This window comes from Equus caballus, chromosome 17 (assembly GCF_041296265.1).
Source record: "Equus caballus isolate H_3958 breed thoroughbred chromosome 17, TB-T2T, whole genome shotgun sequence".
NCBI lineage: Eukaryota > Metazoa > Chordata > Mammalia > Perissodactyla > Equidae > Equus > Equus caballus.
This window is the reverse complement of record NC_091700.1, coordinates 87,279,708-87,306,805: the sequence shown is the minus strand read 5'-3', so window position 1 is coordinate 87,306,805 and position 27,098 is coordinate 87,279,708. Positions and strand designations below refer to the sequence as shown.

The window sequence follows — 27,098 nt, the reverse complement described above, 5'->3', positions numbered from 1 at the left end:
TGATGCTCGTGTTTTAAGAAGTATTGTAGAACAGTAAGGCTCTAAAGGAAATAAATGTCTCTTTTTCTGGAATCAAAGCTTTAAATTCATTTGCAAGTTCCAATTAATCAAAACAAGGGGAAATCTCCAAACAATAATAAAAAGTATATGGCAGAAATTCTTGGTGTTCAGATATGGAAGCCAGGTGAATGGAATACTAATATCTTCTGACTGCAGTCATCCCCCCACTTGTTTTTTTAAATAAAGAAATAATAGTTTTGCTTCAGTGTACTGAGTAATCTTGCTTCTAGAGGAAGAACACTTTGACTTCATCTAACTGCACCTAAGCCCTGGTTTCAAATGAGCCTCTCACTTCAACTAAAAAGACATTACAGATTCAGTCATTTTCATGTCATTGTCAGAAAGAAGCTGGCTTTTGTTCTGAAACTACATTCCTTTGGGTTGTCTTTGACGATGCTGCAAGATCCCCTGAAATATCAGAACTCCAAATTTGGGCACAGTGTACCAATCCAGGAAACTATGGTAACTAAATGTACCGACATCCACTGCAGTAACCTCTAAGCATCCTGATGAGTATGATGTGCAAATGCGCAGAAGGGCACAAAGAAGAGTACAGTCTCAATTTAAAGATATCAGGCTGAAGAATGACCTGTTTATGCAAATGGCCATTTCTTCTCTTATCCTCATCAACGCAGGTCATCTACCATTGACATATATGAGGTGCATTTTTCCTTCGATGACTGAAATATATACTGATTGCAGATGTTAGAACTGGTACTTCTAGGAAACAGGCAGATAAAATCAGGGCTCAGATAAAGTCAGGGCTCAGCCCTAAGGTCACTGTTAGTACCGATGGTTTGTTGTATTAACAGGTATTTGAGGTACAGGGACTAATTTTTTATATTCCCAGAACCTCATCTCATACCCTAGTGGCAAGATGCCTATTGTGACCCAGGCTGAGCCAATCATAGCATGCTCTTATTCTGACCATAAGGACAGCCACCAAAATGACCCTTAACTGTTTTTTTTCTAATTAGAGTTGGTGTAGAAGATACTGTTTTCTCTCTTGTCAAAAGATGTAAGAATGTGTCCTGATAGGTGTCCAAAGCCATGGTCAGTATCGTACAGAGAAGCTGGTTTTAAAGAATGGAGCTGATATGTACCAAGAGAAGCAGAAAATGAAAAAAACCTGCTGTTTCTCAAGTTTCTGGATCCAGGCACCCCTGAGCCCTATTTTACCTCTACTCTCTTTGGAAGACATTGCATGATTTAATCAAGTCCAAATTTTTCATTTAAGCTACTCCAGTTGGGTTTTCTCTTGCAACCAGAGTCCTGACTAGCCTTGGAGATATTCTCAATACCTAGTTATGACTTATAATACTAGTTCAGTAGAAAGACGTGTTCTTTGTTCCCAACAGTCAATGTACCAGTTAGGATAAATTGAGGCTGACCTAAATGATTATGATGAAAAAATTTTACTTCTCATAGGAGAAGATCCTCAGTAAGTAGATGGTAAGATGGATTTCATACTGGAGAAATGCATAAAAGACCACATTTGCTCTCTAAAAGAATTCCTTTTTCATTTTTTTTAGATTTTTTTTTTTTTTTTTTTTTGGTGAGGAAGATTGACCTTGAGCTAACATCTGTGCCAATCTTCCTCTATTTTATGTGGGATGCCGCCACAGTGTGGCTTGACAAGCAGTGCCAGATCCCCTCCTGGGATCTGAACCTGAGAACCCTGGGCCACCGAAGCTGAGCAAGGAACCTAATCTCTACACCACCAGGCCAGCCCCAAGAATTCCTATTTCATTAGCATTAAGTAACCAATTTACTCTCATCGCCCCTCCACCGCATTCTTCCCAATTATAATCAGTTTTGAAAACTACTCCTTTACTAGAACAAAAAAAGGGAGAATTTCTCTATATTGTACTCACTCTCTTACGTGGATGCAAACATCCCCACGTACATAGAAACTCACACATTCAGAAAAATCACTATGTCCAGCGACATAAGAATGAGAAGAACATGAGGAAAGGGCATGAAAGGAATCGCCTGGGAGCTTCAAAAAAAGGCCACTGCCCAGGCCACACCCAGACCAATTAAGTAGGAAACTTTGGGAGAAGGGACTGATGTTAGAACCTTTCAATTCGCCTCAGGTAATTCAAAATACAGCCAAATTGGAGAGCCAGTACTCTAAGCAAGTCCTTCTCAAATGTTAATATGTATAGAAAACACCTGAGCATATTTTAAGATTTGAATTCTGATCCCAAAGGTCTGGGGTGGGGCCTGAGTGTGTGCAGCTGTAACAGGTTCCCAGGTGATGGTGACCAGGCTGCTGCTGGTCTCCAAGGGACAGTACAGTGACTCAGGCTGGGCGACAGGCCTTCTTGTTTGTTTTTAGCACCAGCCAGTACAGCTCCATTTTCATCTGTTTCCTGGCTTGATGTTCTGCATAGCATTTCATTTACGGGGAGGAAGTTCGAAGCACGGCCCTTGTGATAAGTAAAAGAAGAGCGGAAACAATAGGAATAGGCAAGAGCCAGCCACCGACTGGTCACCTGTTGCTAGCTTCTCTGCGGCCAGAGGATGGCTCTCTGAAGTGCCGCTGCTGTCTATTGCTCAGCTCAGTACTCCCGCTTTCTTTTCCACTCTCTTAAGCTCTGGTGCCCCCCTTCCTCTTCATCCCTAGGCCCCTGAGCCCCACTCTGAGGAAGAGCCCACACTGGTCCAGTCCAGTCTCAGAGGAGAACGGGACCGGGCAGGTCGCTCGCCCATCGCCTGCGCCAGAGGGATTTACTTATTGTGCTGAAGAAGGGAAGGAGGGGAAAACAAAACAAAACAAAAAGGGGGAAACAACGGAACTTAGGCAGCAGAGCAGCAGGAATAGCAGCCTTCCCTATTTCCCCACTGGTTTGGAGAGCACACGTGTTAAGTCGCGGCGGCGCGGAGCGCGCGGCTCCCGAGCTCGCAAGGTGCGCGGCGGGCGCGCCCCACTTACCATGACTGTGGCCGCGGCCGCGGCTGCCTGGGCGGCCACCGCGGCTTGGTTGGCTTGGTGCTGCGCAGCTTTGATTTTGGCCTGCAAGTGTGCAGGAGGGTGAAAATATTTGCATTTCTCCCTCATGCAACGCCCCTTTATGTAATCCATACAAACGGTTACGGTGTTGTCATTTGTGTCGATCATGGTGCTGTCTGCGGGGTGTGCAAAGCGGCAGTCGGTCTCTCCCCGGGCACAGTTTCCTCGTTGGAACTCCCTGCATACCTAGGACACAGAGGGGAGAAGAGCAGACGATGCAGAAGAAAGCCTGATGGCCGCCGGAAACTCTACCTCTGCAAGCGCAGCCATTTACGTTAAAAAAAAAAAAAAAAAAAAGAATAATGCTTTTCCTTTCTTTTAAATGGTGGCTTTTGTGCTATTTACAATAAAAATTTGATTATCCAGAACTCAAGTGACCAGAATCGCTGACAAGCTAATTTGAGTTTTGCTTCACCCTGTTTCCTGGAGTGAGAATTTATATTGAGAAAATAACTCAAAATCTGCAGTTTAGCGAAAATAACGAAGAAAAATCAACAAAGCCTCTATTGTCTCCGGGTATACACACACACACACACACACACACACACACATATATACATATATACATGTATACATACCCGGAGACAATTATATTTTGTATATATTATAACTTGGAGATTATATATATAACTACTTGTATACATAATTTGGACTTCTATATATATCCAAATCTTCCCCTACCGTGAAAACTCTGGGATGCTATAGGTTTTTTGCATGGGGGGATAATTTCACTTTAAATCAAGCCACCAGGTCACAGCTGTACAGCTCCAAAGAAGAATCAGGGGAAATGACAAACTTATTCGTCCTCTCTGAGAATGGGAAGTGGGGGTGGGGTGAATCTGAATACTCCGCTTTTCCCCGAGGTCTCCCCTGCTCTACAAAGATAACTTATGCTTAGAATCATAAATCAGAAAAACTACAATATCTCAGACTCCAAAACTTTAAGATCACTATATTATTTTTGCCAGCACAGAAAGAAAACAAAAAAAAAAGATGAAAAGTAGAGAAGCATGGGAAGAGATAAAGGGAAAGAAAGAAACGGAGACAAGTAGAATAGAGTTTGAGATGTTGATGTGTTGTTTCTTTTTTATTCCTTAATCCTTAGTTATCCTGAAATCTAAAGTAACTAGAATATTCCATCCTCTGAGAATTATGGTGGATCAGGAGTTTACTGTATAAAGAAAGTTTTCTTGAGAATTTAAAAGGTGGATTCTTAATTCTGCATTGAATATTGATAACATGAATAACATATATACATAATATTTATATTTATAAAATCATTAGCTGAGAAGAATAGTTAAATTTAAGTTATTTTCCTTTTAGGCTCCAGTTCCAAAGTCGATATGTTTAAGTGGTGGTCCACATCTTGATCATCAGTGTTGTTATATGAAGGGCCACTGACATGACATTCAAGCCTTGTGAAAGTCAAACACACTTGGGAAATACAGTTTCACTGACCAGTGGCCAAGTGAGTTTGAAGGGTAAACAGAAAAATCACAAAATTGTTAACTGTTTCTTCCTACTGTGTATATTAGCCAACATCCTTTCTTTAGTTCATAAAATGTGCAAAATAAAAATTACTAAGGTGTTCCCACAGATTCTGAGTGAGCCTTCCTCTGTAGATGGAATGACTCCAGTCTGAGACTGCATCAGAGGTGCAGACCAGCCATCAAGCATTTACCAAGGGTCTCTTTTGCAGCCGCCTTCATTCCTGGTTTGAGGTGAACTGAAAGCTGCTCTGCTAAAGTCATCATGAATCATTTTTATGTGTGTCTTTGTCTACCAGTCCTGTTGGGAAGGACAATTTGTTCCCAACTTGGCTGATTTAATTTGTTTTCTAAACCACAGTCACGTACTGAACACTAAAGCTCCATGGGTCCAGCAGGTGGAGCCCCAAACACTTTTCCAGTTCCATGAAAAGTCTGTTCAATATTCACAGGGACAATCTAGATCAAAACACTAGCGAGGTTATTGCCACTTCATAAACTCCAGATTGAAACTGATACTAGGCAGCAACATTTTATTACCCTCAAGGTTTATTGGATAAATATTTAAACAAATGTACATTGAGAGAACATTCTTGAATGATCCAACATTAAAGCTCATTGTACATCCTAATGATACATATATCACCTAAGAACTTTAATCGGTAGCAGAATTAAAGGAGATCTTTAAAAACTCTATCAGAACCTTTACACATCCATATAAAATGCTCTGTTAAATAGTATAGGATATAATAGTGAAGGTAAATGGATGAATCCTCTAACTTTGATTAAAGAGAAATTTCACCCAGTAAAGTACAGGTGGGTTGGCTTGACTCATGACTTAAGAACATGTTTTATGAATATATGAACTTGTTTTCTTGACTTTTATAGAACACTCGAATTTAAGTTAAAGAAAATATCTCAGTCAATAACTAAATTTGCCCAGCCTCAGGTTCCCCCTGTTTACCAAGAACACAGCCAAGGCTGATATTCTGGAACATGCTAGAACAGCCATACTAGTTCTTAAAATACTGAAATATGGTCATACCAATTGATCAATAGTCATAGTCCTACTTACTCCCACCCACCCCTGTCCCTGAGTGTCCCCCATTGCCCTGGCTTTTGCTCCTGTCTTGCTCATTCCTAGACCTGGCTGGGATCTAGCAAAGGTTAATGGCTGGCACAGCTGGAGGCCTTTGGGAACCATCTCTGTAGGCTGCATAGTGATTGATTCAGTGTTCTACTGGTTGTTAAATAATTTGCCCTGAACATACATTCCATGCAGCTGATTTTGTTTGTATTAAACATTCTTTTCTCACAAATTTCCTTTAAAGTTTGCCTTAAATTCTAACCATAGAATTATGAATGCATGGCTTTTAGATGAATGTGTGTGTGTGTGGCTGTTTTGCAAGACTGAAAAATCTCACAAGCATACCCTTACATAGAAGTATGCACACTTCTACCACAAATGCATCTCAAACCACAAATATAATTGAAGTACCTCCAGTTTGTCAGTCCTGAGAAGTTTCTGAGTTGCAGTTGAGCCCGGGACAGTGACTGGTGGACTTCCGGGAACAATAACAGGTGTGGTGGGTAGAATTTCCGTTGGGACTAACCCAACTCCAGGGGTTACAGGTGCTAAGTAAGGAGCAAAGCTAATCGCCGTGTTTGTCCCTATTGCGGGACCTACAGGAAAAGTGGGCTGTTAAAGGAAGATAACACAGGACAAAGATTTCTTTAGAATAAAACTTTAAAAAAATCACCAGCAAGTGTCATTTGAACAAAATGTATTCATCGTATACAAGACTCTTTGTGTTAGTTGCATAAATCAATGCTGAACTGCGAAAGTTCATTAAACTTCTCTGCTTTGTTTTGCTTAATAAAAATGAAATCCATATAGACCCTCTCTTCCCAAAACCATACAGAAACATGGAAGAACATCATAGAAATCTAATTACAGAAAATAGGTTAAAGTTTTATTCCCATGAAAGTATTCTCACGAAAAGAAAATAATAATTGTCACTCTAATTGCTCATCATTCCAAAGTATTGAACGTTATAACAATAAGGTAGTAAAATCTATGGAATACTGACTCATAATCTTTGATTTCTTCTACATGTCTCTCTAAGGGAGAGGAATAACGAAAAATCTTGATTATAGCCTGATTTTCAAGTTGACCAAGTTTACACATTCTTGACAAGTGGGGATTATTTGGGATTTTTATTTTGCTCAGATTTACCAGGATGCTCCCGCATTCTATCATTAGCATGTATATTCCTAAAATTCATATGCAGTTTTCCTATAGACCTGCTGTGTCTTGCTCTGGCTCAGCTATGTCTAGATCCAACCTTCCCTTCCTGAAAGGTTGGATGGAAGAGCTTGAACTTTTCAACTGGCCAATTTCTCAATTGGCCATTAGAAGTTGGTTGATTTCCTAGGTCACAAAATCGACATAGCGGTGACAGAGGCCCACAGTACCTTATTAAACTTCTTCTCTATCATTATACTCCTTATCTAGGGATAAGAAGAAATATGTTGATGGGATGGTTATTTTTAAAAGCTCCACCTAAAAGTATGCCTTTCAGAAAGGAAATAATGTACATTTAAGAGAACAACAAACTTTGCTTTGCTTTTAAAGAACCAATATTAAAAATTTAAGATGCTAGAAAAAGATTTTTCTTAGAATAAATTTTACACTGAATTGAACCTGAATGATTTTTGTTTGTTTTTTGCAGTTATTGGATGCTTTTCAACCTATTTATTTTTAGGACCAGTTTGCAGATATTTGAAAACACATGTTAATGCAATTTTCTTATACCGAACTATGCTGTTGGCCATGTCATGCTACTTCTGTATTTATACATTGTGAGTAACATTCTTGTTGTCTATTTTTGGCTCTGAATGAGTTGTTGAACATATGGGAAAAATAATCTATGTTTATTAAACAATTTTTTGTTGACAGCAATAAAAGAAAAATATCTCTTACAAATGATCATGTTAGAGAACAGTGAATTATTGATAGTTTGTGCAGGGAGTTCTTGGAGAGGCGGAGGGCTGAAAGAGGTGATTCTAATGGTCTTAGAGAGCTGTGCTGCAGCACTCCCGCTGGGGGCTCTTAGATCTTTTACGGCTCAGACTTAAAATTCACCTTGGGAGAAAGTTACAACGTGAGGTCTCAACATGGGGAATAGATGGCAGTTAAGACTTTTTTCTTCCCTGACTTTCTACAAAATTTTATATGTGTATGTTTTCCATTTTCAACCCATTGAGTCCTAATTATAGAAAGTTGTGATTTTCAGTAACTATAGCTTACTGAAAAAAGCCAAGTGATTTAAATGGTTTAAGGACTATATAATGTTAGGATTTTAAAAAATCAATTCTGAAAGGTCATAAATCACAACAGATCAGTGACTCAAAGACCCAGCTATATCAGAAATGCCTGGGGGGAATTTCATAAATAGAGATATCACAAATTCTGACTCAATAGGTCTAAGCAGGGGCCTTGAAATTTGCATTTTAAAAAAAATTACTACATGATCTGATGTGTGGCTCAGTTTGGGAACCACTGTCATAGGCAAGGAGTGAAAATAAATATTAAAAAACCTTCTACTAAATGTGTAATTTAACCCAGAGACTAATTATGAAAGTAAACATTTAGAGAAAAGAGCCCTGAATCTTTGGCTTTCTATAGAAGCACATATCCCAACCCTCCTCCTGTGGATCCTTTGAGGCCAGGGTCAGTATGGTGACATAAGCACAGCTTGTACCGTGACTCTCAGTAGGATGTCAGAATCTCAAAACTCATTTCCCAACACCTTTTTGGATATCAACCGATCTACTGCAATTAGCTAAATTTTGCTTTCTAAAATATAAGTAACTTGTTCATCTAATTTACTGATCTAAAATGAATATTGCTGTTTGTTTTATTGATGACAGCTGTAAGTAATTCACAGAGACTATTATTTAAAAGTCAAAACACAAATTTTAGACTAAGAGAGGCCTGAATTCAAATCCAGACCTCTGCCACTTATTAATTTTTATTCTGGGCAGGAAATTAACCTCTTTGAGCTTTTGTTTTCTCATCCGCAGAAGGGAAGTAAAACGACTTAGCTTAAAGAGTTGGGCTGAACAAGGTGTTGTTTCTCTCCCACTTCCCATGGTCAGAACTCAATAAATTGCAGCTATCTTTAGTAGTATAAAAATTAGTATTAATAAAGTTTTTTCCCCCCAACTTATTCATTGATTCTATAACAGGAATGAAGTCAATATAGCAATGTAATAATAGAGGTATAAAATCTTATTAAATTGTAGCAAATGTTTTTCTCTTTTTTGAAATAGGGGCTGGGAAAATATATATTTTCCTTCATGTGAAACTGAAAGTTAAAAGTTCATAGGCCTCATGAAGACAGATTCAATTAGATATTTTCTCTTTTTTTAATATAGTTTTTCATTGAAGTTGATTAGTAAAAAAATACAGTTATGGTAATTTTCAGAGATGGGCACTGTATTATTATTATTATTATTATTGACAGTAATACCTTACATCTGTGAAAGGTTCGGCTGCCTTCAAAGCATTCTCACACATGTTGTCTTCCTCAGTCGTCTCAATATCCATGAGAAGCAAGTGTGGCAGCGAGAGTTGCACAGTCTTACAGGTGAAAGCAATTTAACGTAGAGACTAAACGGATTACTCAAGGTCAATGCTACTGAGGCAGCGTCAAGGCAAAACACCCAGGACTCCTGGCTCCTAATCTGGGGCTATTTCCACTCCTCAGCACTCACTAGATTTTTTTCCAGAGAAGAGGAAAAAAACGCCAGCTGCCCTTTAAGTCTTTGGAGAGTAAAGAGAGAGCCACGGCAGGGAGCTGTGTCCCTGGATCTGCCAGGGCCTTCTACTGATAGGAGGTGTGGGGCTGCTCTGAATAGCCGTGTTGGGTGCTGCTGCCCCCAAAAAGTGGTTCTCGGGTCCTGGATTCAAATTAATCTCTGGAGGTAGAGTCTAGGCCGACAACAGCATATCCTGGTGTCTGAATTTGGTTCTTGCTGGCAGCTGAGAAAAGAGAAGGGCAGCACCTCCAAGTGATTCTGTTCCCGGAAGCACACCAGCTAGAGCTCAGGAGAAATGACCGTGTGGTTTCTGTAGAAGGGCTGTTGCCAGGCTGTCTGAGACAGGATCTATTTGATCCTTGTCATCTCTCAGCATTAACTGCAGCTAGAGAGGCCAGAGGACAAGAGCCGCAGAAAGTCTTCTGGAAGAAAATCCCTTCTGAAAAATGTTGGTCTTGCTATTTCTTCCCTCTGTACTTCACTCCACATTCCTGTGTTTCTCTCCTCAGTTTCTCACTTTCCACTTTTCTTTCTCAGGACATTACATCAGTAGATCCAGGTTCAAAGATTACACACATGCATGCACACACATGTGCATGTGTGTTCTTTGATATTTTGTAGTGGCAAGGAAGGGCCAGTGCTGGGGGGTAATGACTTAGTGGCCTGAGGTATTTTATGGCTCTAAAATCTAGTCAATTGGCTTTTTAAAATGAGAACGTGAGAGTTTATACATTTAGAAAGCTTTGACTTCAAAGGGTAGGTATTTGACACTCAAACTGAAAGGCTTAAAACATGGCATCCCTTAAGCCTCCTCGCTTTACTCCCAGAAGCATCTCTGGAGAGCAGAATACTCAATGCAAGACCTTGTCCCCAAGGACTGGATCGTTTAGGCTCTTAAATCTCTATCCTACTAAAGGCTACCCACTTGCTTTTTGAGTGTACAGATGAAGGCTGTGTGTTTGGGGGATTGGGGGTACCGTGTGCTGGAAAGTAAAGGAAAAGAATTACTGTTATATCCTATCAGGAATTGGGGAGAGAAAAGCTAGGTAGAATAAGGTGAAGGGAACTTTTCAAATATAGAGGATTTGAGATAGAAGAGTGATAAGAGGAAAGAATGGTTTGGGTTTTCATTCATTCAATAAATATTTATTGGTACAGACATGGTGCCAAAACACTGTGTGTGCATTTGTTGAACTTAAATCCTAATTGGGAAGAACAAACATACAAATAAGATTACAATTCATTTTTATGGATAAGCAGGAATTAGGAGGCCTCGCTGATAGTGATGGGGATTTGGAGCGGGCCACAGGGGATAGATTTGGAGTCCTCATGAATAAGATGAAGTTAGCATGTGAAGAGTAGTTGGATACTTCCTTCAAGAGCAAAGGCCATGAGGCAAGAGCTTTTTGTGTTCACAGAACTGACAGTTTGGTTTGGTCTCATTGGCTACAGGAAGAGTGGCTCACAATGAGTTGGTGAGCCAGGTGGGGACCAGATCACAGAAGACATTATAGTTCACAGTCAAGGTTACATATTTAGGCTCCAGGGAGATGGGACAGTATTGAAGGGTTTTAAGTAAGGGAGTGATATGATGTCATTTATGTGTTAAAAAGATTCCTCCGGTTGCTGTATACAGGATACATCGGAATAAGGCAAGAATGGAAGTTGAGAGATGAGAAAGGAAAAGCTTATAAAATATTTTGAAAGAAAGGTAGATGATGGCTCAGATGAAAGTGCTTGGAGGTAGAGAAGTTGATGGACTCGAAGGCAGATATGACAGGACTTGCTGATGAACTGGCTGTGAGAATGTGTGTGAGAGTCTGCTTGGTTTTGGTTTGAAACTACTGGTTGCATTTACTGATATGGGAATGTAGTGAAATAAGGAATTTGGTCTTGAATATGTCAAGTTCCTGTGAGAAATTTAAAAGTGAGTCCAGTAGGAAGTTGGAAATATGAGCCTGGGGCTCAGAGGAGAGGTCTGGACTGGAAACATACATTTGGGAGTCCTCGGCTTGTAGATGATTTACAGTCAAAGGAATGGATGGGACCACGAAGGAGAGGGTAAATGGAAAGAGATGTCCAGTGCTGGGAATTTAATATATAGCAGCCTCAACATATAGTAGAGGCACATACTGAGCAAAGAAGACAGAGGAGGAAGGAGTGATCAGAGAGAAAGGAGTGTTCCACAAAGGAGAGATTGATTACATGTGTTGAATTTTGCTAAGAGGTCCAACAAATACAATGAAGGCAAAAGTGACCATTGGTTTAGCAACATGGAGGTCATTGGTGAAAGATTTCAGTGGAATGGGTTCAGAGTGGATGGGACACAGAGGAAGTGGAAAAAATATTGATAGCTCTTAGATAAGTTTAGCTTAGAAGGAAACCTAAGAATGGAGTGACACTTGCTACTCTGTGTTTATCAATTTATTTGTTATAAGCAGTTTCTGCATGTATTAGTTTCTTGTGGCTGGTCTAACAAATTCCCACAAACTTAGTGGCTTAAAACAACATTTATCCTTTCATAGTTCTGGAGGCCAGAAATCTGAAATCAATTTCATTGGGCCAAAGTCAAGGTGTTGGCAAGGCCATGCTCCCTCTAGAGGGTCTAGGGAAGAATCCATTCCTTGTCTCCTCCATCTTCTGGTGGTTGCTGGCATCCCTTGGTCTGCGGTCACATCACTCCAGTCTTTGTCTCTTTGGTCACATTGCCTTTCTCCTCTTCTGTATATGTCAACTCTCCCTCTGCCTCTCTCTTATAAGGATCCTGTGATTGTTTTTAATCTTGGAGGATTTCCCCATCTCCCGTGATTGTCTTTAATCTTGGAGGATTTCCCCATCTCACGATGCCTAACTTAATCACATCTGCAAAGATTCTGTTTCCTTATAGGGTGACATTTACTGGTTCCAGGTACCTTTGAGGCCATTTTTTGGCCTACTATACTGTGTTAGGTCACTAATTCATTCCTGCGACTCTAAAGTTATGTGTTTGTAGAGTCGATGATTTTTAAGTTTATCACATTTTTTATTCTAATAGGTTTTGTGATTTTAAAACTTCCATTAAAATATTTAAATATAATATTCCTTTTTCCTAGGGTAATCATGATTATTAACTTCTAATTAATATTTGAAACAATAGATAAATATAACTTTAGAAAAAGTTCAACTAATAGTTAACAACAGGAATGGAATTTTCTTAGTAACATTGCCATTATTGAATACTAGGGTCAATCCTTATGAATTCTAAATAAATAAGAAGTGAATGATTAAAATGAGTGAGACACATAATGCAATGTTACTATGTTGACCTTGGTGGTTCTAAATTTATTCCCATAGACATTATTTAATATGTATAACTAAATTATTTTAGCATTTAGGTAATTTAATAAAATAATTTATACGCATGCATCAATAAAGAGAACCATAAATTATACATGTGTGTGGTTTTAAATAGATCCACTTAAATGCCTATATTCAGTGTTAAATGTGTTCAGAATGCTATCTGTGTTGTCCTTACATCTAGGCTAACTCCTACTCATCCTTTAGGATGCACTTATTTGGGACCTCCTCCGAGGAGCCTTTCCCCACCTCATCCCAAATCATAATTCCCTGTGCCTGAATCTCACTTTGACCTTTCCATGAGTATGTCTACCCCCAAAAGACTGTATCTTATTTATCTTGGAGCCCCCTGCACCTGGCACTTTTTCTTACTCTGGGCAGAGCTGGTTCCTGGCTACTGTGTGCCACCATTCCTGAGCAGAAACCTTGAGATGGCAGAATTGCCAACAATCTGCCCAGATTCCATCCTCTCTTCCTGGGTCACCCCCACCCACCCCATCTCATCTCACAGACACACAATAAGAAGATTTGGCTCACTGGTAGTTATCCCTTTTAATTTAGCAGCTTTCAATAACATAGAATTTTCATACAATAATGACTGATTTTGAAACAATAGTCTTTTGTGTCTGTAGCTTTTTAAAATAGCAAATTTTGCTCACTTCACTGGCTTTGTTTTTAAAAAATTAGCTTTTTTAAAAAACATAATTCACAAATGTAAATGAAATCCACTAAAGCCAAATGCACTCCTTTCCCCCAGGGCCTCATTCCTAAAACGATTTCCAGACCTTTAAGGAAGTACTTTCAAACACTGAGAAATCAGGGAGAAAATATTACACAATACATATTCATAGACTGAACTCCCTTAGGCATTTAATCTTGTGGTCCTTGCCACAGCTGCCACCCCCTTGCAGGCCTCTGAGAGACAGGTGGTGCAGGTGGGTAAGGTAGCCTTTTTTGGGGCTGCTGTAGGCTCCAGATGGAGCAGACTGCAGAAAGCGCTGAGGTCAAGATGTCTGAGTTCTAGTCTCAGCTCCACAACTTCCTAGCTCCATGAAATTCAATCATTTAACTTCTCTGATTTCACATTTTCCTCATCCTTAAAATTATACCATTGAACTAAATAATCTATCTGCTACATTGCTAAAAATGTTTTAGGCATCAAAACCTCTTCTTTACATAGATCATCGATTCATACTCTAAATGAAAATGTAGCACTATTTCCATTCTAAGATGGTTCAAATATGGAGCTTACTGGTGAGAAAGAGTTGGAGTGACACAGACTTCCCAGATATTGATTAGAAATTGTCTTTGACTACTGTTTCCACACACATTTTTCCATTTACATAATTTTTAACACCCTATTTTCAGCATCTACTTAGCTTAAAGCTATTTGCTTTAATTTTAGCCAGAGAAAAAGTAGAAGGAGGCCATTTTAGGTCAATGTGGCATTGCTTGTACCAACACTTTAATCACCAAGCGCATCATTAGATGCAGTGTACTCACCACTGGATGAAGTGGGGTTCCTGGAAACATAAATTGCATCTGCTGGGCAAGCATCGCTGCTGCAGTTTTTTGCTGGATCAAATTGTTCCTCCCATTAATTTCTAGTTGAGTTTTTAAATGTGTTGGAGGGTGAAGATACTTGCAGTTCTCTCTTGAACAACGGCCCTGTAAAATGAACATTTTGGTTTTAGGACTGTTGTAAGTAGCTTTCGCACTCTGTTGTCAACCACCTCATAATCACTCCATATACACAAGGGCAAGGATCCCAGATATGTATCTGTGTGTGTGTGTGTATGCGCGTGCACACATACGCACATGTGTGTGGAATATACAACAGAGGTGGAACATACACGGAGTGAATCAGGCATTAGGTGACTATCAACCTTGCTCAAATCTGTTGAGCAGAGAAGCTTCCTGAGATTTTTTGGTTGCTGTTGTTTTTAATGGATTCTAACTCTGACAATAGACTCTAAAGAAACATGACTGCTGAGAGTAAAGTGTGGGCAGTGTGGAAGGCAATCAGAGGAGCATATTTATTGTGACTTATCAAAAGGAGGCTTTGAACTTGCTATTCCTTGATTTGTGCATCCTGAAGTGATGACAAAAACGAATAATTATGTGGTAAATTTGTGCAGTGGGGATAGTAGTAAGAACTTCTTGAAATTTGTATTTGGATTGGCTGAAAACATCCCTAATTCAACCTATCAAAGAAGAGGCATTGGTAGTATAGGAGTGGACATTCCTTAGTAATAGATGCATAGGTGAAATTTCCGGACATAAACTCAGATAATCACCTGCAACTGACTAGTTTGCTACATAAAAGCTGCTACCCATGTTCCTGCCCCACTCCCATGACATTTTTATCAAATTTAATGTCTTGATATGACATAGAGGAGAGCATTTATGGCTTAAGTAATATTTGGATGTTAAAGTTGGTAAAGTGAAAAAAAGTTAATTAGGTGACAGGTGTGCATAAAACTAGTCTCAAAGAGTAATTGCAAATGGTAGTGTTTATACTGAATTCCCAAGTTTTCAAAACTACCACTTGAGAGAATCATATTGATGCATGAATTATGCTATTTCTGGAGAAAGAACAGCAAACTGTGTTAACCAGTATGAGTATTATCATTCCCTAAAGAATTAATCTATTTGCAACCAGGAAAAGAGAATATGAGTTTGTTTATCAGATATAAAAATGATTTTAAAAAGCAAGCTTGGTGGATCAGTGGAAATAAATTTGTTTATAGTCATCCTAATTCTAAACATCTGGAGTTCTCACTCTGCCTCCTGCTAATTTCAGCTGCACTTTTGGCAGCAGAGGCTCCCTCTCTAGAGTGTGAATCTTCCACCCCCGCCACGGAGAAGGGCAGCTGTTGGTCCAGCCTTAGTCCTGGTGGTCTGTGCTCATGAACCAATGCTGTCCAGAGGCCCTACTGTTAGCAACATTAGAGAAGTGTCACCCTCTGCAGGGAGGACACAGAGGTGGGTGCTGGGGACTTCAGAAGGAATTGGTCACATTTCTGCTAATAAAATTCCATAAAAATGAAGCAATGTCAGAGTGTCTCTTTAGTCTCAAGTTCATATTGTGGATGTTTCACTCAGCTTCCTATGTGTGAAATAGACCTTCCAGGTCAAGCACTGGAGACCCTATTGTAAAGATACAGGTAAAATGGAACCGCACCTGAAAAATAATCTAAACCAAAGCAGTCTAAGAATCGCTCTCCATCTGCTTCTCTGGGCAGTTTTCTAGGATGAAGTTTTTATCCTAACTTTCCTTTGCTCATTGCTTTGTGACTTGCCAGCCTTACCACTCCAACCCTACCAACTTGCTTTAGGCATCTCTTATTTCGCTTCTCTCTCTGCCCTCCCTTGACAATTGCCTTAGTCTCTTAGTTTACTAAAATCAAATCTCCAAGAAGGCATTCAGATTGGGCCAGTGATTGGGCCAGTTCCTACAACAGAAGCATGTGACCAGTCTCTGGATTGGTTACCTTTATGTCAGGTGCCCATGGACATTCTTATCATTGATGATGGGAGGTTGTCATGGGATACAAGACAGAGCTTCATCAGCAGGGTTGGGGGAGAATTGAACGGGATGATATTTCTTATACAGAGAATAAGCCACCCTAGGCTTCTCTCTGACAAACTCAATCCAAACTATCTTTAAGTACAATCACTTCATTTGGAAGCTGACACCCAGAATGGCTCATGTATACAAGGTACACTTATGGGCCTAAGTGCACAAATGTACAGATGGGCCTAATGGGGGGGGGGGGGGGTTCGGGAAAGCAGAGTTCCATAGACTGGAGATGGAATTAGTGAAACATCTGCATTTCTACCAGTTTGGCTATTAACTTGTGCTCGCTCATATAATTGTCAATTTGATCACTAGTCTGCTAATACCATGCTTTGTAGTTGCACGTAAGAATTTTGATTAGGCTGGAAAAATAGGGTTTTCTTGTAAATTCTGTTATTTCTTGGTACAACTGAGACTTAGGGAACTGTATAAACTATTTTCAGCTAATAGATCATGACTTACAACATCGAATTCGTAATGTATTGATGGAACCTTCTTTTTCATGAGAATTAATGTAATTTCCTAGTGTCCTTACTTACACACTTGGAGTAAGGTATATTATTGATCACATGCCAGACAATTTTTACCTGGTTATCTCATTCTCTCCTTACAACAGCAGTAATGATCCCTATTTTACAAAATAGCAGATGGGCTCAGAAGGATTAAGGAACTTTCCCAAGGCCATATAATTGATAAGTGGTAGAGCTGGATGCTAAATCCAGGTTGACTTGACTCAATTACATCAGTGTACCAAGCTATTTATTAGCAATAGTTAAAATCCGGGGAGGATAAAAATCTAGCATTATCTTTCAAAAAATAATAGGATGCGTAATGCAATTTAAAATATAACAAAAGAAATGTAAGGATTTGGGAGTGGAAGGTCATTTGCCTGGGCCTATCCATTGGTAGGGGAATAGAGGAGTGGTTAAGCTCACAGGCTCTAGAGGCAGATGCCTGGGCACATAGTTGGGCTCTGCCCTTACCTACCTGTGTAACTTTGAGCAAATTACTTGAATTTCTTGTGCATCAGTCTTTTCATCTGTACAATGGAAATAATTATTGTATTTTCATCTAAGGGCTGTTGTGGGATTAAGAGAGTGTGCAAGGTTTAGAGAAATGCCTGGCATAGAGTAAGCACTGAGTAAGTGTTTATACTATTACCAAGGAAAGGAAACATATTTGTAAATGATATTTTGTTTACAGTAAGTGCAAGATCACAGATTTAGTTGTATTTTGGTTGGCTCTTTTGTTGTTCTGTAGAATAAACTTTCACTTCAAAATATGATGGAAGTTCTTTAATTATACTTATTTAGATATATTTAAAATTATTTTCAGTTCTACAGGGTATGTCTGCAAGTATCCATTTTTAAAGACACAGCCCTGAGCCATAGTTCAATCTGGTATTAACACTTTGCAGTGTGTTGCACCACGGATGTCTGAGGCATACTAATTCAAGCACTGGGGAACTCTAGGCAGCAGAACTTTAGTAAGGGATCCTATAGGACTCTGAAACCCACAAGGAAAAGCTACTGTCAAAATATAACAAGCTATTTGACACAGTAAACAATTTGTAAGAAAGTTTTTGTTAAGGCGTAAGATGTGTCAGAATACACATCATTGCACAAAAACCATTGATTATCAAAGCAAATTGTCATAACTGACTGAGAGAGGGCAGGGTGCAGAAATGTAAAGTGTCTTTGTATATCATTATGAAACAAAACAGAAGTCTCAAAAATAATGTCTCCTGATTTTAGTCCGAGAAATAAAGATAAAAATATCTTGGAAAAGTCTTCCTACAGCTGCTAGGATTGTCCTTTGTTTTATTTTAATTCTTCCTCCCTTTTAGTTTTTGGTTAAACACTGTTTCTGGAGAGATAAGAGAGGTAGGGTCCAGCCCCTAGAGAAGGGGACTGATGCAGCTTCTGTGGGATAGAGATGGGGGGGTGCCTTCCAGGGTCCTTGTGAAGAGTCTTATGGAACTGGAAAATAGGAGCCCAGACAAAGGCCAGGCAATAGGCCCACACCAGGAACTAATATGGAAATTGCCGCTCCTGAGTTCCATAGACCCTCAGGGGCTTTGCCCACCCCAGGTGGGACGCACCAGGTATGGAAACCAGTGGTAAGATCAAACTCGCCATTGTTCTTGATATACTTTCAGGCTAGGGTCTCGTTCATTCATTCACTCAACAAATGTTTATTGAGATCCTACCATGTGCCAGGCATTGTGCTAAGTGCTAGGTAACCAAAGGTGAGCGAGCACAAGATATGCTGCCTCCCTTCCTGAAGTCTGCAGTCTAGTGGTGAAGACGGATATTGGCCAAATAGTGATGACACAGATTGATGTAAAATTATAAATTGTGATACATGTTCTGGAGGAGAATGCTGAGAGGGGTTGGTGGGAGAGGGTCAGAATTGAGACTGGTGGGTCAGGAAAGGACTCTGAAGAAGTGACATTTAAATGGAGACCTGAAGGATGAGAAGGAACTTGGCAAGGAAGTGCATGGTGGCTGAAGTGTGTGTTTGTGTGTGTTTATGTGTGTGTGTGTGTTGAGGGGGAGAATACAAAAGGACAAAAAGAGGAAAAGAATGTGCTAGGAGAATGTACCATCTAGGGACTTTCATGAAGTTCCTCAAGGCTGGAGTACAGAAGGGGTGTGGGTTGGAGCGGTGTGATACTAAGACATGAAACAGGAAGTAGCAGACTGGAGCCAGATAACAAAGAAGTTAAGGGGTGTGAACTTCATTGTCATTGAACATTTTTAAGCAGGAGAACAGCAAGATCAGGTTTAAGCTTTATGTTATATGTAAAATTGTACCCTGATTAGTAGATTTTTTATCTCTAATTTTATTATAGTTTGCGTTGTTTGGAGACCACTTATTTAAAAACAATAACAGAATTCTGGTGGAATTTACTTAGGATTTGTGCAGTTTATTCTACTTCTGAAAATAATCTTTATCCCAGGAAAACTTAAATTAGGGAGGATGGTTAGAAGCAAGTAAGAATTTCAAGCTGAATTAAGTTTATTAAAGTAAGCGACCATGGAAGATTCTAATAGAGAATACTCATGTTGATTCTCAACAGGATGAGGAAAGATGCTAAGTAACTGTAATATGTACTTGGCAGAACAACAGATAGGAGCTATGAGAATTACGTGGCCATTACATTACACGGTGTGGGATAGAATAAATACAGCTTTGGCTCAGAAAAGATTTCAGAATCAGGTCGGTGTAAGAAAGAAAAAGCATAATTGGAAAATGAGATTTTCTAATTGCTTATTTTAAAACAAGTAATTTTTAGAATCTTTTCCTAATATGCTCCTAATTGAAAAAGTCAATTAAAATATGGAAGCAAAAAAGAAAACAGATTAATTAGGAGATTGTTAAAGGGATTAACAATAGGAGTTTTTGCCCATAGGAATAGCTAAGAGACGACTGTATTCCATTAGTTTTCCATAGGAAAAGCAATGGATTTTATATGGTCTACAATTCAAACAGTTAATAGGCCCCTGCTGTATCTATTACTTGGGGATAATTTGAATTGTGTCTCGGCATGAGCCACATCATTGATCAGCAGACTCTAAAATGGCTGTTTTGGGAGACAATTCTGGTTGAGGGACAGGGTCGCAGCCTGATCTACTGAAATCCCCCTCTTCCACTTGGGTCTTGGCCACTCACTGCTTTCAGCACATGATGGTGTTTTCAAGCGAGCCAGCCAGGCTGTGGAATGGAAAATGCTGACTCTAATGAGCGAGGGCAGATAGTGCATGCTCTGAAAGCGGCCGGCAGGGATACTTGGAGTGTGGGAGCCTGCTTTGAACCCCTAAGCTGACCATGGAAAAGCTGTGGAAGGACCTCTCAGATTCCCTTGTTCCACACGTATGAAGCCAACTTAGTGAAATCCTGATGTCAGGACAGAAGCTCTTGTCCTGGAGTCACGTTCCTGAAACCCATTCTGTCTCGGAACCTCTCCTGCAGAAGCAGTTTAAACTAGTGGTGAAGGAACAGTCTCTGGAACTGGACTCTTGGCTTAAAATGCAGCTCTGCCGTTCTTGCCGAGGGAGCTTGTGGTCTCCAGTTGCTACATCTGTGAAATGGGAATCACAATAGTTCCTGTCTCATATCGACTTTTGGTAAAGATCAAGAATTAACACGTAGAAAGTGTCTGAACAGCTCCTGGCGCATAGTAAGCCCTCTGTAAGTTTTATTATCATCATCATCATCATCTTCATTACTACTAATACTATTAAAACCTTTTCTGCATAGTAGATAAAAACACATGGTATTAAAAACAATCCTCCTAATACTAGTTCAATTTCTCCATTACTGCGCTTCTCTCTGGCCTGTCTACCAAGATCTTTAACCCTTTATTATTCTTGTTCTCACAATCAATGCCAACACTGGCCATTTATCCCTTCAGAAGAGCCTCAGATCTTTTTTTCCTTTGATATCTTTCCTGCTGAAACTTGCCAGGGCTGAATAACATGGAATGACTAATCTAGAGATTAAAGCAGCTATGCATAATAGTGGGAAAATCCTGGAATCCCGGTTGTGGATTCATCCCAAAATGGTTATATGAACTTTTACAAAGAATTTATAATAGTCTGTGCCTCAATTTTCTCATCTGTCGAATGGGGGCGATCATATTCCCGTATCTCAGTTCCTTCTGATGGTTCTGAGAGCTTGAGAGACAGCAAAATTTGCTCTGAAAAAAATCATAATTTGCTATACATTGTCTATTCCACATATATTTTCCCCTTGAAAGTTCCTAATCTAGTAAAAGGGGAAAGCCTTATAAACCAACAGTTACAATGAAAGGTGACACCAGGGACATACGTTGGCAACAGTCCCGATGTGTTCTGAGAATTGTGAGAAGTCTGCGTGACAGATGAGGCAGGAGGCACATCAACAGAAGTGGCAAATTAAGGCAAAATCGATTAAGTCTAGGAGGATATATTAAGTGCCTACGGTGTACACAGCTTGAAAGTAAAAAATTCAATCCTATAGACCACCGTTTTGGTCCTTGTGACATGTAAGGTGTCTAGCAGACGTTTTCTGAGTGATTAAAGTCCTTGGGCGGATCAGACGCACTCGCAGCCTCCGTTTCCCTACATCTTCAAAATCTCTCAAGGTTTTTGAAAATGGGAAAAAAATAAAGGCCTTGATTTGAGTTGGTGAGCAGATTTATATTGGTTCACTATTTTTATGGGTCTAAGTCAGGTGGCTAACGCTGAGTGTAACGTTTGGCCTGAACTTTCTCTTCTTCCTCCAGCACATTTCCGGAAGGATATGGAGAAGAAAATGTTTGTTTACATTGGGGCTTAATTGATCACATTAACTATGGGACTGACATAGCCCTACTCTCAGGCCAGTGACAGATTAGGCTTTTAGGCTTCTTTTGAATTTAAATAAACTGATTGAACTACATGAGCTCCTTGTATATTAGTTCCAACTACACACTACAGCAAATAAAATACAACCAAATAAGAGCATCGGAATTAAAGGAAACTGCGGATTTGGGGAATCGTTACCAGCAAATGATAACCAGAACTTCCATCAAAATGAACAATTGCTCATATCGTCAATATTATGTATGAATTTATAATAAGCACTTTCTGTTTATTAGTAATTTAGTTCAATTTATGTTACAGTTCATCTTTGGTAGTCTATATGTGCAATACTCTTTTGGTAAATAGCATGAAATGTTTTACTGATTCAAGACAGATAAAAGGGGAATATTTTCAATCTTCTCTTTTCTGGGGTGTGTTCCTTTTTTGCTGTTGCTTCCACGGCATGGAGGAAACGGCTAGGAAGACATGAGGAAGATTGGAAAAGTAGCCAGATGGGGAAACTAGGGAAAATCACAAGTTCTGATAGGCAGTTACCAACACCTCCAGTCATTACACAACTGAGTTTAGGGCAAGATAAGGAAAAGTATGAATTAGGCGGTAGAGATGGATGGCCTAAGTCATAACGGGAACTGTAGTTGAGTTTGCATTTTTTCTCAGAAAACCGTATGAGCAGACATAATGTATCCTCCCACTGTGGCACCTGGGCTGTGGGGGTGAAGCCCGGAGCTCTCCCCCAGTGCTGGAGCTTTTATCATCCAGAGAGGGAGCTGCAAAGCTTCTGAGTCTTCCCATCTCTAGATTTGCATTTAGGGCAGCCTATTATCACCCAGAGGCTGGAAAGCCTTGGGGCCATCACCAGGGCTTTGTGAATAGATTTGTGACTCATTCATTATTATGCCGATGCGGCCGCCCTATTCCTGCAAGCACTGTTGGCATATGCCATTAAGACCTAATTTTGCGACCATTTTAAATAGGCAGAACATAAAAATTAGTAAATGAGGAGGAGAGGCAAAGAGGGTCAATTGTTTGTAGTTTGCCATTTCAAAGCATGTTTAGATCTTTTTTTTAAATGGATTTGGTTGCCTGGGCAGTTTTAGTTTCTCTACTACCTGTGTCTTCTGATTGGGAAGAGCTGTTTGTCAGTTGGATTAAGGGCCAAGCCCTGTCTTCACTGGTAAGGATTATCCATACTGTTAACTTTATATGTTAAGTGAAAATGTACCAGTTAGGAGAAATCAGTGAGACCAAAAATAGCCCCTCGGCTCTCCAGAGATTTAAGGGAACTAATTTCCAGGCATCAGATGCTTCATTTGAAAATTATTTATTTATTTATTTATTATTAATAATTATTAATTATTAATTATTTGAAAATTATTTATAGAAGATAAATGTCTTCTGAGTCACGGAGGTACGTTGGTTAGTGTGGATTGTGATGATATATCAACATAACAAAATACTCTAGTGGCTATTTGACTTCATAGAGTCTAGCTTTCCTAGCGTCACATTCACAATGTGGCGATGCACAGCCATGGGCGAAACAGAAACTTTATGAAATATTAATGTCACAGCATTAGGTCTTTTCCTGTGGGGGAGGGCAGGTCTTTCTAGTCTGTCTTATACTTCTCCTCAAAGCCCACAGTGCAGGGACCCTCACATAGTCGGCACTCAATGCGTGTTATCAAATGTTTGTCCTCCTTTCTTTCCTTCAGCAAATCTTGTTAATCCCCTGCTATGTGCCAAGCCTGTGATATTAGATGGACAATTAAAACACAGAGTGATCAGTGCCATGATAGGGGAATTCAAGGCGCTCTGTGAACTCATTGCAGGAAGCTCCACCTAGCTTAGGGGCCAAGGATGACTCCAGAGGAAGGTACATTTCACATTTGAGCCAACATCTTTACCAGATTATCAAGTTGGGTACATGTGGCGGGAGGTGGCTGGGGAGCAAGAGTTGGCAATTTGGTGAATTAAAACAAACCAGGCTAGTTCACGATCACTCTGTGGGGGTTCCATTCCTGAAGGCTCGTATAGCCCATCACACAGAACCTGGACAAAGTAAACGCCTGGTAATATTGGCTGCTATTTTTATTATCATCAGTTGTTAGCAGTTCCAGAAGCCGGTCATTTTCTAAATAAGTGAAACCTATCCAAAGACACAAAACCTTATTATACGTCTTCTGTTGTTGTATACTCTATTTTAGTCTGATTTGCAAACCATGTGGTGAATCAGCTGCCCCCACAGAGGGCTTCCCAGAATTCAGACATAGACAATCAGCCTTAAAGGCGGACATTTAGCGCGTATGCTCCTGTGCAGCTGGGCCATTTATCAAAATACTGGAAATGCTTCCGTCCCAGTTAGAAAATGGCTGTTGTCCCAAGCCTGTGGAGTGTCAGGTGTTTTCCCCACTTCTCTGGTCACTCTAGCCCTTCCTCCTAACTCCCACCACCTACCTTCTCCTCCCGGAATCAAAGAGTTAAATCTGGCACAGCAGGGGGCCTCCAAGACCAGCTCTGGTGCCTTCTGATTGATTGCTGCCTACCTGGGAGGTGTTTATATTAAAATATTTTGCATATCACACTTGATTATAAATGTACTGGTGACAAAGCCAGAGTGCCCTGGTTGCTGGTGTGAGAGCTGGGAAGGCTTCCAGGAGGAGGTGGGAGAAGTGGTGGGTGAGGTATGGATAAGGGCATGGGAAAGGGGTGGGGAGAATGGGGAGATTGGGAAAAAGACCAGGAAAACAAGGACGATTGGGTGAAGAAGCACTGGAAGAAGATGGAGAGATAGGTATCTCTTTAAGAGCATTCATTTTTACTACACAAGAAAAGAACACTCCTCCCAGGCTGGTTGGGATTACTTGGTGGCTTGGGACTGACCTGCAAACTGAAGTGCAGCAGGAAGAGGCTGGCTGCACTTTGTGCAGAAGAAACAGCCTGGGAAGCTGTAGGGCGTGCACTGCTTGGGGGAGGAGAAGCTGAGCAGCGTTACACAGAAGAGTGTGGGGCTTATCTGTCTCCTGAAGGGAGAAGCCTCATGCGTCCATTCCATTATTCAGTCAACCAACTTTTTTGGAGCATCTCCTCTATGCCAGAAACCAGGATGGAATTGCACACAGGGTACTAAGACGTGGTCCTACCCTTGATAAAAATAGCTAAGACTTATATAACAGTGCATGTGTCATGTACCAGGCAGTTCTAAGTGCTTTTTGTAGATCATACTCTAATCTTCAATACAAGATCTTAATGGAGGGACTGTTAATAGTCTCACTTCATGGGATGAAAGGGAGGGGCAGAGAGGGGAACTAACCTGCCAAGGTCATATAGGTAGTAAGTGGCAGAGCTGGGCATCCAACTCAGGCAGACTGGCTGCGGAGCCTGTGCTGTCACTCCTCTGCAGAACCGTTTTTTAAGAAGCTTGAAATTCAGTGGAACATTCATATCACACCTTAAAAAGCATTCTTCACACACAGTATCTTGTTACAGCTCCACAACATTCTTGTAATATGTTACCCCAGTTTAAAGGTAAGGAAAATGAAGCCCAGAGAGATTTGAAGATACTTTCAAAGGCCATGTTGTTAAAGTCAACCAGGGGTACATTCTGGTCGTCCCCGTTACTAAAAATATGCCCTCTCCACTGCCCCTTGCAGTCAGTGGGAGAAGCTATGGGGTAACAGGTTTCTGGTTCCACATATGAAAGATTTGAATGGGCAGCCTTGTGTGATAATGAACGTTAGGGAGGTGACACTAGATGGTCGGTGTTATGGCTTGAATTGCGTCTTCCCGGAAAGGTATGCTGATGTCTTCAGCTCCAGTTCCTTAGAATGTGACCTTATTTGGAGATAGGGTTTTTACAGAAGTAATTGGGTTAAGATGAGGTCATCAGGATGGGCTGTAATCCAGTATGACTAGTGTCCTTATAAACAGGAGAAATTCAGACACAGGGACAGACATAGGTAAGATGATGTGAAGAGACAGGGGAGGAGATGGCCGTTTGTAAGCTAAGGAGCCTCTGAGGCTCCCAGAAGCTAGGAGAGAGTCCTGGGACAGGCCCTTCCCTAGGCCCTCAGAGGGAGCATGGCTCTGCCCACACCTTGTTCAGACTTCTAGCCTCCAAAACTGTGAGAGAATAAATTTCTCTTGTTCTGAGCCCCCCAGTTTGCAGTACTTGTTACAACAGCCCTGGGAAACTAATAGAGTTTACCTATGAGAAATGCTAGATGATGTATTTTTTCATGAGAGTGGAGGCTACCCCAGAAAAACACTATGCTATCTTCTAACACAAAGGTTTGATTCTGTGAATGTGTATTCTAATTTTTTCACGAACTCAGATAACAAGATGCCCCAATATGATAAAAAATAAACAACAACAACTTCCAAATTCTTAACGAGTACAATGATTTTCTGCAAATTAAACCAGTCAGCTTAAATGCTATCAGATTTTTCATATGGAAGATTTAATAAGAGAGATTTATTTTAGTAAAAGACAAAATGTTTCACTAAGGAACTCATTAGTAATGCATAAAGGCCTACTGAGTCTCTGAAGCTCCATTTTCAAAGAGAAATGTTGGGATAATTTTTATATCCTGATTACAGAGAAAGACTTGATAAAAATTGTCCTTGATATTAAAATTGCATGGGGCTGGGGGAGGGGGGATGATTCAGTCAAGCAGGAGGGAAGTCAAAGGAAATGTGTAAATTTGGCCGGCATTTGAAGTTGCTTTTACAAAGTTCGATATGCATTTCCATGGTCTCACTCATGAACAGAGGCCACCTTCACAGGTCTTTGGACCCACCAAGGGACAGAGAAGAGGTACAGAGAAGAGGCCCGCTGTGTTCAGCCCAGGTCTCCTGTATTCCCACCCCCACCCCCCACCACCTCACCTCACCCATCCATTCCTTCCCAGGTTCCCAGGACAAATCCTGAACTGAGGTTGGGTCTTTGCTCCCGGCTGATACCGACTCAATACGCCTGTTTGATGGCTAAATGACTGCCCTGTCCCAAGCCCCAACTTTCTGCCTTCCTCTTGACCTTGTTCACCCACTGGGTGTCCCAGTTCTTACATTCAAGGATACCACAGAGCTTCTCTCTTCACCTGCAAGTTCCGGGTCTGAGAACCCACCTCCCTCCAGGCTCTTTACCAGGCTGGAGCTCTGCTTGGCCTCTGCATCTGGAAAACCCTGCCCACAGGATGGGCCCTGTGGCCCACTGGGGGCAGCTGCTGCCTTCCACAGCCCCACCAAGGGTCATCTTCCCGGATATGTCACCTACCCTCAGTAGACACCCTGTTAATTTTTCTCAGACTTCCTGCCGCTCAACATTTCTTCAAGATGTACCTAGGAGGGTGGACACTTTGAGACAGCATTCTTGGGCTTGTAGTCAGCATCTCTTCACTCCAAGGGGCAGAACTAACTCACTCCAGACTCTGGGGTTCCTTCCAGTTGGATCC

The 27,098-nt window shown here is 40.6% G+C and overlaps 1 protein-coding gene across 16 annotated transcripts in view; it reads right to left on the bottom strand.

Moving 5' to 3' along the window:
- Window positions 1-27,098, bottom strand: part of MBNL2 (muscleblind like splicing regulator 2) — a 153,686-nt gene that overhangs the window by 37,252 nt on the left and 89,336 nt on the right. For all 16 annotated transcript variants that reach the window (XM_023621745.2, XM_023621746.2, XM_023621740.2 and 13 more), the window contains exons 3-5: window positions 14,227-14,391; window positions 6,062-6,262; window positions 2,999-3,262 (exon numbers count right to left, since the gene is read on the bottom strand). In XM_023621745.2, the coding sequence (XP_023477513.1) occupies window positions 2,999-3,262; window positions 6,062-6,262; window positions 14,227-14,391 (630 nt within the window). The remainder of the gene's footprint in view (window positions 1-2,998; window positions 3,263-6,061; window positions 6,263-14,226; window positions 14,392-27,098) is intronic.